The sequence below is a fragment of the Littorina saxatilis genome, linkage group LG1, assembly GCF_037325665.1.
Source record: "Littorina saxatilis isolate snail1 linkage group LG1, US_GU_Lsax_2.0, whole genome shotgun sequence".
In the NCBI taxonomy this organism is placed as follows: domain Eukaryota; kingdom Metazoa; phylum Mollusca; class Gastropoda; order Littorinimorpha; family Littorinidae; genus Littorina; species Littorina saxatilis.
In genome coordinates this window covers 33,945,689-33,961,050 of record NC_090245.1, presented here as the reverse complement: position 1 = coordinate 33,961,050, position 15,362 = coordinate 33,945,689, and the positions used below count along the sequence as shown (strand labels likewise).

General features: G+C 39.8%; 1 protein-coding gene across 2 annotated transcripts in view; it reads right to left on the bottom strand.

The window, feature by feature from the left end:
• Positions 1 to 2,294: 2,294 nt before the first annotated feature.
• The window catches only part of LOC138967652 (Y+L amino acid transporter 2-like), a 30,579-nt gene continuing 17,511 nt past the window's right edge, over positions 2,295 to 15,362 (bottom strand). For both annotated transcript variants that reach the window (XM_070340281.1, XM_070340291.1), the window contains 8 exons: positions 12,521 to 12,620; positions 11,926 to 11,970; positions 10,039 to 10,162; positions 8,864 to 8,967; positions 7,800 to 7,896; positions 6,968 to 7,117; positions 4,369 to 4,546; positions 2,295 to 3,533 (listed from right to left, as the gene is read on the bottom strand). In XM_070340281.1, coding sequence (XP_070196382.1) covers positions 3,469 to 3,533; positions 4,369 to 4,546; positions 6,968 to 7,117; positions 7,800 to 7,896; positions 8,864 to 8,967; positions 10,039 to 10,162; positions 11,926 to 11,970; positions 12,521 to 12,620 — 863 coding nt within the window. In that variant the 3' untranslated portion in view covers positions 2,295 to 3,468. The remainder of the gene's footprint in view (positions 3,534 to 4,368; positions 4,547 to 6,967; positions 7,118 to 7,799; positions 7,897 to 8,863; positions 8,968 to 10,038; positions 10,163 to 11,925; positions 11,971 to 12,520; positions 12,621 to 15,362) is intronic.

Sequence of the window (15,362 nt, the reverse complement as noted above, 5' to 3'; positions counted from 1 at the left end):
AGCGGCAAGAGAAGAGATTTTTGGAAAAAATACAGGTGAATGAGCAAGAAGGCAGAAAAAGGAAAAGAATTCATGAAGAAAAAGAGAGCATGACAGGAAAGAGGAACCAAAAATCTACCTAACAGCAAACTAGAAAGCTCCTGCGGTTCCAAAAACAGGAGGGGCCTTTAATTTCATAACCGCAGTGCCCCACTGCGGGAGATCGGTCCAGTAGTTTAGTCTGAATCGCTCTACACACACACACACACGCACACACACACACACACACACACACACACACGCACGCACATACACCACGACCCTCGTTTCGATTCCCCCTCGATGTTAAAATATTTAGTCAAAACTTGACTAAATATAAAAATGTGGGGCATCATATTTTGCGCACGCTGCATAACATACACATCAGATATATGTAAAAGCCGATCAGAAGCGTGGTACATCGTTTTACAAAGTTTCACCCTGTAAAAGAGGCTCTTACTCTACTAGTCCACTGAAAATCCCTACAGAGTTATTTCCGAACATTGTGTATTGCTACAACAAAGCTAAAGATCAGTCACTGACATGGCTATTTTCCAAACATACTTGTCCAAAATTTGGTGTTTTGGGTGTGTGTTTGTTTCTAGGATCAGATTAAAAAATACTGTATATTTCCATTCAGGTTACATACAAATCCTATCCATATGAAACAACATTCACATTGAAATGAATTTAAGGAGATGCTTTGTACACATTTGTATTTACAAATACAGTATATTCATCGTCAAAGTATATAGCGCCTTCTGTCATGTATGGAATAAAAACACTGTCCAAGTCCCCATTAAACGAAGACCACAACGAAGAAATGAGTATGCATGAAACTGATGAAAACTAATCACCACAAAAAGATAAAATGAGACTCTTGGCAGGCAGCTATTAGAATTACAAAATAATTTGACCGATTGATAAAGAACAGCAAACAGAAACAGGGTAGAGGTGGGAGAGAGGCCGAAGGGGGTATCCCAAGAGCAACGCATGCGATTAAAAAGATATTCTGCAGTTAAATGCCGACATATTTATTGAGGGAAAGTTACAGAATGCTGCAAAGGTATACATTAATTGGCGAAAGGAAGAAATACAACAAAGGCATACACTAATTACCTGACATGATCAATGCTGTTAGTTACAGACATCTTGATTAAGCTATGTACAACAATTAACAGAAATATTCTGTATGCATGGGTGGGACTGAAAAATGTCATGAATCCTAAGAATTTTAAAGGGGGGGGGGGGGGGGGGTCTGTGGACCCCCAGACGCTGAAGGATTTGTATGATTAACAACCAAAAAAACCATCACCACAGACATTACGAATCCGGATTTCCGGAAGAATCCCACCCATGTGTATGCCCTGAAAAATGCACACACCAAAGGAAAAGTAAGCATTCTACACATGCCAATAGTATCAGCCTTGTCATCAAATGTCACGCGGCCAACTCTCTCTCGCGCTCATACTTAGATCAACTTCCAGCTCATCTTTTCCCCTCCTCTCACAAAAGCATGCGCACACATGTACAGACATGGACACACATGCAAACACACACGCACACAGGTATGGGTAATACAGTTCTTGCTATACTGGGAATGCACCATAATCTGGGTACTGTCAAATCAGTTGCAGATAACAAATTATTATTAAGCAGAATCTTTGGGCTTAATACACACATTAGTACAACGAAAAAGGAATGCCACATCATTAACTCTTGAGTACCTGTACATATGTCTGTTTGGGGAATAGGAGCACTGCATGGACATCTTGGGTTGAGCAAGGTAACTGTTTGTTGTATATGTAACAAAAACGACTTGACTGATCAACTATTGAATAATTGTAACATTTCTTAGTAAATGAACATGGAATGAGAGGTGTGTGTTTTTTTTTAACAATCTTTTTCTTGTTTCTGTTTTCTTGGGTTTTTATTTTTTATTTAAAGATTTCTTCTGATCAGCACAGGTTACATACTGAGGGTGACTTCATGACAAGTCTTAACTGTATACACGGTGTGCAATCAGCATGGCAGTGCATTCACACACTGCTGAAACAAATATGAACACTGTCTTCTTTCAATAAGTGTTCTTCTATTGTGCTATTCATGGTCTATGAATAATCATGTAACAAAAATAAGATTTTAGAAAACCTTCAACACACTTCACCAGGTTTGATACTCATACTTCTTCCCTTTGTCTTCAACAGAACATAATTTAAAGAAACAGGGGAAAACAGATCCTTTCTTTCTTTCTTTGTTTGCTTAACGCCCAGGGCGGTGCTGCTTTGAGATTTAACGTGCGCCACACACAAGACGGAAGTCGCAGCACAGGCTTCATGTCTCACCCAGTCACATTATTCTGACACCGGACCAACCAGTCCTAGCACTAACCCCATAATGCCAGACGCCAGGCGGAGCAGCCACTAGATTGCCAATTTTAAAGTCTTAGGTATGACCCGGCCGGGGTTCGAACCCACGACCTCCCGATCACGGGGCGGACGCCTTACCACTAGGCCAACCGTGCCGGTCGAAAACAGATCCACCAATAAAGGTTTAATAGAGCATTAAACTCTACACACACTTCCATTTCTTAATCTCGCCAATAAATTTCACATAAATCATTTGTTTTTAACCTGCGAAAAAGATTGCACAGATACCCAAAGACATATGTCTGTTTTACTTTTGCTCATAAAAATAATATAGCACAGGCAAATAAGCAGATCTTCAATACTATTGAACACAATAGTAAAGAAAAGTGAAAGAAATGCTAAACATGTCTTACAAAATAAAGGCATCAAAACAAACCAATCCCCAAAAAAGCCTGTGATATAAAAATACCTGCATTTAAAAATCTCTTCAAAACGTTTTGTCAATATTGAGTTACAGTCATGGCAAGTTAGTCTTAAAAACAAAAATCCAGCATCGACAACCAGTGGTAGTTTGAAAAAAAACCACGTTCATTTAATCATTCAAAATAGATTTCTAAAGTTAGTGCATTTACGTCTTCTCAGATCTTAAAATAGCTCTTTGCCTCATTTTATCAAAATTCTCATTCAAAATAGGAATCTTCTGTTTTAATTTAAAACATGTAAGGTCAACTCAAAGGTCATGTTAAAACTGTATACAGCATGATTCTCATCATTAAACATTAGTAAGATTAGACATAAAATCATTCCTAGCATAAAAATAAAACAACAAATCCTGTTTCACACAATTTTAGCCTATAAAAACCGTCACAATCTGAGACAGACTATCAGCATGACTAACAATGAAGGAATCACAGTGTCTGTTCACAGCACTCAAGCCATGACATGAAACAGACCTGCCTTCATTACAGGAAGAATAAGCTCCATCACCAATGTTGATCCAAGAGTTTTATGATATTGCCTGCGAGTCTTGTGATAATTGGCAGTGCCATTGTCGCGTTGTCGAAACTTTCACAGAACAGGCTCACTCTTCCTTCTGCTCTTCTGGGGCAGCATAGAAAAGCTTTTGTGACAAGATGGTGACTTTGCCTGAAATATAAAAAAACAGCAGTAATAAATATAACGCCATCGCACGTATTTAGACTGAATCACAAACCAAAATCTGTTCATTATGAAGCAAAGACTTTCTTTTTCTAAAAAACCAACAAGAAACTGAAATAATTCATCCTATTGTCAACTATCGAGTTTCACAAACCAGGGCTTCACCAATGGAAAACAGAGAATTCGCTGAAACCTTATACACATGTATTATCAGCACATTACTCATGCAGGTACTTCAAGCAAACACACATGTTAGGGTATAATGCAAACAAACCCTATTTTTACACAAAATACTTTATTATGATGATATTTTTGACATCAAGTGATACTCATTGTTTTCGCTTGCAACCTGAAGTGTAAATGCACCACAACCACGATTTTGATTGCAGCGACAAAGCCAAATGATACCCAACTTCATAATGTACATCAGCATTGGAAAGCATTCAGCATCACACAAATTGCTAAAGAATATTTTGGACTTTATTAATAGAATTTGTAACGTGTTTCATAATTTTTTTAATTTTTAAAAAAATTTTATTTACTATATTAGCATATATCATGATTGTATTGCTTGTATTTATTGTTCAAAATGCCCCCATGGGTTATGGACTAAAAAACTTGAACTTGAACTTGAACAAGCAGTCCCTTGTCATCTTCACATGAAACCCAAACAGTTGCACATCATGATTATGAAGCAGACTTCTTCTTCCATAGAACGCCCAGGAAGTAAAAGGGAATGCGGCAACAGTAACCTCCATTCTCATCTTCTCACAAAGCCAATGTCAGAACAGTTACCTCCCTTTTCATCTTCACCAACACTTACGCAGCATGATCATGAAGCCAGCAGGCTTCTTCTTCCATAGAACGCCCAGGAAATAGAAGGGAATGCCAGACGCGATGACGATGAGACCCATCAGACACTCCCAGGGACTGGAGGTGAGCGGGGTGATCACCAGAAACACGCAGACGATCAGGTAAAATATGGGGTACACCAGGCTGATCTGTCAAACACAGCAAGGCATACATTTGTAAAGTCAACCAAGACTGAAATCTTTTTCTCAACGATTGGTGTTTTTACATGGCAAAAAACGACAGCAGAGCAAATATGCTGACGCTCCATTACTTGCTTTATGTTCAGGGTTCTTGGGCTGTGTATGACCATGAGCCCCACGAAAGCGGCCGTATCTGGCAAATTCTATGGATTTTTCTTTTAGATTTAATGTAATCTCCGAACAGAGCCTCATCAAAGTGGCTGATTTGGGAAACTATATGAAGTTATCTCGAGACTTAAAGCAATCTCCCAACACCATGAATCCTCTCCCGACTGCATCTTGAACACTTACCTTGCTAAACAAACAAATGTGAACTACACAGTCTGGATGGTGTCAATCGATTACGAACAATAGGGAATTTGTGAAATAATTTTGCTGTTTATCATTAATTGCGTGGCACAGGTCGGGTAAAACCCATGCTCTTCCAAGAGGCTGTTAAACACTTATTCCCAGACCTGGGAACCCCTGTTTTGTACTTGGAGTGTTCTCAAACAAAGTTGGTGTATTTTCAGAAAAATGAGCGTACTCCACACAGCATTAATGATTTGAACATCCATAATTCAAACATGCTTCACACGCGTCTGTCGCACCGTTGATTAAGTTAACCAATACATTTAAAACGAATGCTTCTTTCAATGTTTACTGACAAAAACTGTAATCATGTGTCAAAATACTGGATCGGCTTCAGGATGCGCTTGTGAAGAAAAGTAATCTAGGAATTTTTCCCGTCCTTTTTATTCTTCTCCATTGGCCGTACTGATCGTATTCTGGACAATCATGCGTACAAAATATGGTGAAATCATATGGGTTTCCAGGTCTGTATTCCTATTCTTATGTTGTTGGTCCTGTCTGACCGTAACTTTTAATGGTGTGTCGTTCTTTGAAAATTATGGATTGTACCATACCTGGACTGTGCATCTAAAGCATGATCCAGTTTGTTTGTTTGTTTGGTTCATGGGCTGAAACTCCCACGGCTTTTACGTGTATGACCGTTTTTACCCCACCATTTAGGCAGCCATCCGCTGCTTTCGGGGGAAGTACCCTGGATATTTTCGTGTTTCTATACCCCACTGCAAGGGCGGATCAATTCACTTTGGAGGGGGGGGTTACAAAATGACTGCGAAGATACAAGTTGACGGCGCCGAAGGCGCCTAAGCCTCTAGGGGGGTCCGGGGGCATGCTCCCCCGGAAATTTTTTTTATCCAAAGAAGCAAAATAGAGCTATCTGGTGCATCCTGAGCCAATAAATTACCTCTTTTTTGGGGGGGTGGGGGGGGGGTGGGGGGGGGGGTTACGTAACCCGTGTAACCCCCCCCCCAGATCCGCCCTTGCACTGAACTCTGATATGGATTACAGGATCTTTTCCTTGCGCACTTGGTCTTGTGCTTGCGTGAACACACGAAGAAAGATAAGGCATTAACAGGTCTGCACATTAGTTGACCTTGGAGATCGGAAAAATCTCCACCCTTAAAGGCACAGTACGCCTCCCGTAAACCATCACAGATACTGTCAGGCTTTTACACACAGTACAAACACCCTTCCATTTGAACGCTCACCAAACGGGAACATCCTAGGTGCCCTATGTAAAGAGCGAGCAGTTTTCAAAGAATTAATTTTGCAGATTGTCTCCTCTCAAAATCGGACCGTGGTGCGTTTGGGCGCTTGACCTAACTTTAAAAATCTAAATAATAAATTGACAGCTTGTTACACAAACATTCTTAAATCATAAAAGAATTCTTTTTTCATCAAGACAAGATCAGTACAATTCGAAGTTTGGAAAGTTTGAAAAAAGAAAAGCCCGGAAGCAGGGTCACGCAAGGTCATGGTTCTCGTAGCAGACAACGGTTTATGCCTATTGCCAGTTCCTCTGAACAGTCAAAAACCATCGCTAGAGTTCTTGTTAATCACAGCCGTTTGTTTCGTATAGATTCAGAGGTACATAATAACGTGCTATTGCAGATTAGCTTACAGCGAGTCACATTGAAATTACAAACTGACGACTACATTGTGAAAAAAGGAAACTGGATCACAAGGGTTCACGATGGCTCAGGGGTAAGATAAACCACGCAAAAATGAATTCTTTGAAAATTGCTCGCTCTTTACGGAGGGCACCTAAGATGTTCTCAAGCGGTGAGTGTTTAAATGAAAGGGTGTTTGTACTGTGTGTAAAAGCCTGACAGTATCTGTGATGGTTTACGGGAGGCTTACTGTGCCTTTAACCCACCAGGCGGCCGCGGCTGGGATTTGAACTCACGACCTTCCGATTGGGAGGCCGATGCCTTATCCACTAGGCCACCGCCCCCATCTGCATAATCCAGTGAAGGTTAAGGCATGATTCTTATCCCTATCAGACAAGCATTACTCTCTTACCTTGATTGGTCGTTCCAATTCTGGTTTGGTAACACGTAGGATCAGCAGTCCCCCAATGGACATGCCGATGAAGAGAGCCTCCACGAAACTGGCATAATTGATCAGGGAATAGATGTCACTCGATGACAGCATGATCAGTGACGTCAGACACTGCAACCATACACACAGTCATTACAATTTACATTCAGGTCACGGGTGCGTGTGGGACACAATAAGTTGAATAATCCTGACCAGAAAAATGTTCAGCCATCAACGCCATGTGATGATCTTTCCTGTTTCTTGGTTCTGATTTGCATTTTCTGCAGGCACAATGCCAATAATTACCAAACTGCCAAAAGTCTGGAATCAGGTTTTGCCACCTGTACCAAGGGTTTAATCCTTGTCTGTAATCCAGCATGCAAGTTACACATGGACACCCAACATGCAATACACAGGTACAAAATAACTGTTATTGCTAAGGCATACATATCCTTATTTAATATAAATTTCAGGTTTCTGTTCAAACTCACTTCAAAGTATAAGAATTTAAAAAAAATAATGCTCAACTAAATTCTAATGATAAACAATTGATCAAAATCAAGCATACTATTAGATCTGTGCAGCAGCTAAAAGAGAACATGCTTCAACATTTGGTTTAAACAGTGTTTTATTCAACAATTTATGGATATAATATATAATAAGCATGTTTAGGATCAACAACAAGCTATAAGCTTATAGTTGTGACCATAACATTTAACTACGTAGGGAATAGACCGCAACTGCTGTTTTCATAAGTAAATACCAGGGATTATTCTCCAATAATTTAATTTGCTTCTGTCCAATGATAACTTACACCAAAGAGAAGGGAAGGGAATGGTGTCAGTTTATTCATGTTGATGGTGGCCAGGAATCCAGGTAGATGTCCGTTACGAGCGCCCACAAAAAACAATCTGCACACAAGGTCAACATTTCAAGTCCATTTCGCTTTTATCCCAAAAAGCATGTTTCTGCTGCATCATGAAACCCAGAACCTTGTTTGCAATACTTAAGAAAAACACCTTTCATTCACACTTAACAAGAATACTGCACAAGCGACTGGGAACATCAGATGTCCCACATCTTATTTTGAGAAAACAACAACAAACAATTTTATCATTAAAAATCGAACCTAATACTGACGAACTATTCTGCAAGAAATCAGATGGTAATCTCGTAAATTATAAAGTTTTAAACAAAGATGTGGCCATCATCACAGATCAAAAGCCAGCCAAGTAAAATCAGTAAGCAGGGGTGGGACTCTCTTGTGATGAAAAAAGAGGAAATCCCTTTTTTCTAGGGGGGTTCGGGGGCATGCTCCCCAAATTTTTTTTTAAATGGTACATTAAAATCTGTGCAATCTGGTGCATTTTGAGACTAAAATTTAACTCGTTTGGATCAGGTAAAAAAGACATTCACCTCACCCCCCCCCCCCCTCCAAAAAAACCCACAACAACCCATCAACCAAAAAAAACCAAACCACTTTCACACACCAATGGTAACATTGTAATGGTGCATACTTACGTAATGAACCATGTATCCATAATCCAATACTGGCAATAGTATGATTCAATGCATTGAAGCTCAAAATTACTATTAGTTATCAGGAGTTTTAAGTCAGCACAATTTAACTCTCAAGCCTCCAGTGTTCTGTTCCATCTTCACTTCTCTCCATATCATTCAGTCAACAAGTTATAGATACTGTGATGAAATGGGACTTGGAAAAATAGATAAATCCAGCGGAATTCGTAAGTTGTGTCCGCGGAAATCCGCGGATTCGCGAAAAAGTCTCACCCCTGAGTAAGACATTGACCTGTTTAGTGAAACTAAGACTGGTGTCATCACAGATTTGTTTAAAAAAAAAGAAAATGGAAAGTGTACCTGGAAGATGTAAAAATAGCTCCATTGAGACCACCGAACGTTGAGCAAGCTACGAAGACAGGCATCACCCAGGCCATCACTCCCAATGTACGGTCTGCAAATGTCTGGAGAAGAAAACACAGACAAGCAGTCAGTGAAAACTCTGCAATAATTTCAAGAGAGAGAGGAAGGGTTTTTAACAATCTATGTGTGAAACACCAAAACTTACTTCAAAACGCCTACAGCTCTGGCGCCATTATTGCAGAACTGCCAAAGTTTATTTACGCTAATGACTGCCAAAAGCTCTTTGAAATAACGGCGCAAATTTGTATGACCATTTCAGCAAATATGCCAAAGAAAATTAATCCTAGCACCATCCATGCGTCATCCACATTAAAAACTGTTCAACTCAGCAGTCAAGGTAATCTAAACAACAAAGTTTCTTTATTTGGTGTTTAACGTCGTTTTCAACCGTTCAAGGTTATATCGCGACGGGGAAAGGGGGGGGGGGGGGGGGGGGGGGGATGGGATAGAGCCACTTGTTAATTGTTTCTTGTTCACAAAAGCACTAATCAAAAAATTGCTCCAGGGGCTTGCAACGTAGTACAATATATGACCTTACTGGGAGAATGCAAGTTTCCAGTACAAAGGACTTAACATTTCTTACATACTGCTTGACTAAAATCTTTACAAACATTAACTATATTCTATACAAGAAACACTTAACAAGGGTAAAAGGAGAAACAGAATCCGTTAGTCGCCTCTTACGACATGCTGGGGAGCATCGGGTAAATTCTTCCCCTTAACCCACGGGGGGCAAACAACAAAGTGACTGTGGTGAGATGAACAAAGTTATGGTAAGAGTACTGTATAAAACTATAACCTTACAACATTCTAAAAATGAGCCGTGTGTATTCAAATTTAATCAGCATTTTCTTGGGAGACACCACCTAGTGTACCTTTGTTTTAAAAGTTGAAAGTCTGATACCTATATTTACCAAACAGTATTTAGTAGTCAGTTTGATCTGCAATAGTGCAACATTGAAAGCAAGTTTGAATATTAAACTACACTTACAAAATAAATCTTTACCGAGGCAGTATATTGCCATCATCTATAACCTTTTCTTAACAACTGAATCTACAGCCTCTGAAATTCACCAATTATCTGAAAGTTCCTTAGTGGGTTAACAACTCACCACAGCAACAGCGTCAGATGCTAGCATCTCAGCTGGAGACAGGACAGCAAAGTACGCCACGTTGGTCAGGAGATAGATAACCGTCACCATGGGTAAAGAAATCATGATGGCACGTGGTAAATTTCTGCAACATAATAATAATACAAGAATTTATAACGTGCACATATCTCACACTACAAGGCGACTCAAGGCGCATCATTAACATCATTAACATTCGCATCAATGGGGCAGGCATTTTTGCATTGCTAAACTGTACATGATCAGCTAATATAACTTTGAAGCAAACAGATCCAAATATTAACTTAAGTCCAGTGTACATATCACAATATATATTGAAATTAAAATAATTTGTGTTTTCAAAGATCACTAAGATGACAAAGCCTCACTGCACTCCAAAGACCAAAGAATACTAAGATGTCAAAGCCTCACTGCACTCCAAAGACCAAAGAATAATAAGATAATACCATATGGGGTCTTGTATGTCAACCTATGATGTTGCAAAAATGGGGTGCATTACAACAGGGCTTAAAAAATAATAAGGGCTGTCTATGACAAACTTTTCAAAATAAAATAGACAATGCATTTGTTTTCATCTAATAAACCATTATCATTCATTTTACATTAGACTTACTGCCACCAGAAGGCAGTCACAAAAGTCAATTTACTTTCAAAAGGTAACTTTTCTCTACTGTACATCTAACCTAAACTAAACTTCAAACTATCTGACATCTTTCTTACCCACAATCAGGTATTACAGATCTGATGCTGGTGGACATAAAAGCAGGAATCAATGTCTCAAACAGAATGCGAGGTTACAACCGAGCTACCTGTGACAAGTCTGAATGTCACTGTGACGATTTTACCAATTGGTCTAGGGTATAAACGTTTGGTTGAGATACACACAATCTCTTTCTGTGCTGACACTGTACTCTCTTGCCCAAAGAATACACAACAGCGTTAATTTAGTTTGAACAATTTCGTTTATAAGTGGCTAACTATATATTGTTCAAAATTCACAACATCCTCTATTTATCACAGGTTAATTAATAAATAGATGCCCACAATGGGAGAACACAAGTCATTCTTCTTCAACAATGGGAGAACACAAGTCATTCTTCTTCAAAAGTTTCTGGTGAAAAACACAGTATCTAGAACATATGATGACGATGAGTTGTAGTGTTAGACGCTTAGCTTGAGGTCGAAGAAATAATGAAGACAGGATGACGAACAGCGAACGTTGGGACGACGACGATCCAGTGACGACAGGTCGACGTAGACAACAGGTACAGCAGGTTACACCAAGTGGTTATTCTTCATCGACGAACAGGTTAGCGAATTCAGTGTAGATATAGGTATACAAATAAAACAGCTGATCCGATCCTCGGTGAAGAGAATTCAGTGTCTGCCTAGAATCTTTCGTACAGGACTTCTTCGGGTCTTGACGAACAGACTGGAACTGATCGTTGGTTTTACGTTACGACGATTGTCTGTCGCCAAGCGATACCTAGGTTACATTGCTTTCGAATGGACGAGAATGTTAGTAATCATGAAACAATTCTAAACATTGACATCGCTTCATGCCATTATCGCTGGTCTTAGCGATAATATTATGTTTATAAGAAATACTTTCCAAACCTTCATGTTTCCTAGACAAGAGACAGGGTTACAAAAATTACGTCATCGACATTTACAGTGTGACGTCACTATGACGAATACAGTCTCGGCTTACTATCTAAAGAATCTTTGGAGATTCACTGTCTCGGTTAGCTTATGCTTAAGACGATTTACCATCTCGGTTGACTATTTGAAGAATTGAAGACTCGGCTGAATTACCGTGCTGACTGCCACACTAAGAATTCGTTACAGTCACACTACATGAAAACTTACTTGTATGGTTCTTTCAGTTCTTCAGTTACAAAGTTCAGGTAATTCCTGAAAAAGAAATAAAAAGAAAAAAATCATTTATATTGTTAAATAGTTTAAAGGCCAAAATCGACACGTAGAAAATGTGGCTCTAGTTTCTCATACTGCCAACGATAAATTTAGCTTTGTGGCCTACTATAACAAGGCTTGGTCTCCTGGAGATGGATGTTCGGCTTTAATTGTCTGTTACAGCATACTTAAAAAGAGGTATCAACAGTAACAAGCAACCAATAATCTGCCCACATAAAACGTATTCACTGTCTTAAGCACTCAATACAATCTTAAGTAAGAATCATTAACAACAGAATTCATATTTACATAAACTTTAAAACTGTGGTTTATTAACTTTTCTGAACAAAACATTAATGCCAAATACTGTACATTGAACAAGCGCTTTAGTTTCCTCAGGGTAAAATATAAAACACAGCTGTACGCCGTCTGCCCTTACAACCATGCAATGGACTAATCATTAGGTCAAGCAAAACTTCTTGCCAAAAGATTTATCGCCAATATGCTGATGTGTTATCTATCTATCTTTACATTCACTTCAGTTACTCACCAGCCAGAATAGGAGAAAAGTCCGGAATAAAATGCAAGAGCAAAACGTCCAGGCTCTTTAGTTGATCCCTCAAAAGCATTCTGAAAGTTTTCTGTCGATCCTGTAAATATACAACCGCAACAATGAACAAAATCAAAAATCCACACAAAGTGAACAAAGTATTATAAATACAATATAAAAAAGAATCCTCTTGCGCCAAGAGCTAACTTGACACTGAACACTAAAACGATGATAGGTTTGTCTGGCAATCTTCAATGCATTAGATTCAAAAGTTCCTTCTACACATAATTTGCTCATTTCTTTATTTGTTCTTTTAACAAAAAAAATTCCATCCCCATTTTTCCACAGTAGTGCATCTGCGATGAAAGGATACCCATGGCACCAGCCAAAAGTGTCCTAACATTGCAGGTGGCCTTTCATGACAGGTATATTTTGATGCAGTAAATAGTTAAAGGGACAACAGAGGAGTCCTCTCATGGCAAGGGCGGATCTGGGGGGGGTTACACGGGTTACGTAACCCCCCCCCCCCCACCCCACCCAAAAAGAGGTAATTTATTGGCTCAGGATGCACCAGATAGCTCTATTTTGCTTCTTTGGATAAAAAAAATTTCCGGGGGGGCATACCCCCGGACCCCCCTAGAGGCTTAGGCGCCTTCGGCGCCGTCAACTTGTATCTTCGCAGTCATTTTGTAACCCCCCCCTCCAAAGTGAATTGATCCGCCCTTGCATGGGATGGGTCCCAAATCGCAGGTATCACTGTATTTGGGATGAGTGGATGGTAAAGGGAAAAAGAGGGGAGGGTGGGCTAGGACATTTTATTGAATGGCTGGCTGATTGTTTGGGGTATACATACATACTGTACATGCTTTTCCAGTGCGGAGTTGGGGGTCAAGGTGAGGTGCTTAACATTTTTTAACACAATTATCTTCTTGTCAAAACAATTAAACAATGAAAAGTTTGAAACAATGACCCTAGCTGAACCACAATACACAATGGAAATCACTGAACAATCGGTGATCATGACTGTACATAAATAACCCTTACATTGCAACAACACTGAATAGCTAAGGTCTTTGAAATCCTCGGACAGTAAGTGAGTAACATACAAGATTCTATTTCCTGTAATCCACAATCAATACCTCTTCGTTCTTGTTTATGTCTGACTGATCTGAACTTTCTGTTTTTGCCTTGCAATAGAAACGCATACACTAACATTGATGGGAAAGGACAGAAGATGGAAATCAATAGCTATTTTAGCTGCTGCACTGCAATTTCGTACTTATTTTTCTTATTCTTTGCCTTTTCATTTTGTGACGGGTATGAATAGCTGCATCAGCAATCATAAAACTTTACGTGACCCTTGCTTGTTAAGCACACTGAAGTTGCAGACATATTTTCCCACATTTTATTTTCACATACAGTCAAACCTGCCTTTGCGACCAACTGCTTGAATTCAAAACTACCACTCCTAAGGATACCAGATGAGTTTTTCTTCTCTCAAATTCACTTTTCCAAAGAGACCACCTGTCTACAACGACCGCAATTGGTTGGTCCCTTGAGGGGTCTGAATAGACAGGTTCAACTGTATAATCCTACAACACATCAAGGTTTTACTACCTTTTCTTTCATGACCAATAATGTAAGGGTAACACATCAGCCGACTCAGGGATTTACTATTTGCTGTAAACCATATATGTGGCCGTGTTTTGGAAGACACCAATAAGTTGCACATCACACTTTCGAGTTACAGGAGGAGACATTGATTAATTGATTTTTACAATTTGAGCTCTCACAAATCTACAGGGGCCCAATCTATGTACATGTATACAAATTTCCTTTTTTTGGGGGGGTGCAAAATCACAATTAACTGATCAGGTTTACAGTTCTGTACCCTTTAGTCCTACGGTCAACAAACACAGGAACTATAACTAAGCAATCAAAAGTGTGGCAGACATGCAGACAGTCTTTGAAGAAAACACACAGAAACTCGGGCGGGGATGTAGCTCAGTCGGTAGCGCGCTGGATTTGTATCCAGTTGGCCGCTGTCAGCGTGAGTTCGTCCCCACGTTCGGCGAGAGATTTATTTCTCAGAGTCAACTTAGTGTGCAGACTCTCCTCGGTGTCCGAACACCCCCGTGTGTACACGCAAGCACAAGACCAAGTGCGCACGAAAAAGATCCTGTAATCCATGTCAGAGTTCGGTGGGTTATAGAAACACGAAAATACCCAGCATGCTTCCTCGGAAAGCGGCATATGGCTGCCTAAATGGCGGGGTAAAAATGGTCAGACACGTAAAAGCCGTGGGAGTTTCAGCCCATGAACGAACAAACAAACAAACACAAACTCACAAAGGCCTGTTGTAGTGCTTACGATAAGGTAAAATCATAATTTAGCATTTGTGTGCAAAGCAATATTTTAAAGGGGGGTACACTGTACCACTGTACCTTAATATTTGTACACTACACGAAAAAATTTAACAAAACTGAAGAGAGCTCATTACAAACAGGAACATGTCTTGACACTGACAGCGATAAATTTCTTCGGAGCAAAGAATAGATGAGCGTGGAGGCAGGTGTGAAAGTGGGTGTAGGGAGGAAAAAAATGGCTCATAGTCATACACACAAACACTACCTCATACACAGAAATGCACTACACACTAACACACACGCCCGCGCCCACAAACACATGCAGTGCCAAATTCACCAAGCTGATTAACACCAACAGAAATAGAACGCTTACTCTTCCAGCAGGTTGTGACACACACACACAGAGGGAGACAGTACTCACACACACACCAACCAGTGCCAAATCTTCAGCGGGGTGGATCAGAAATAGGATGCTG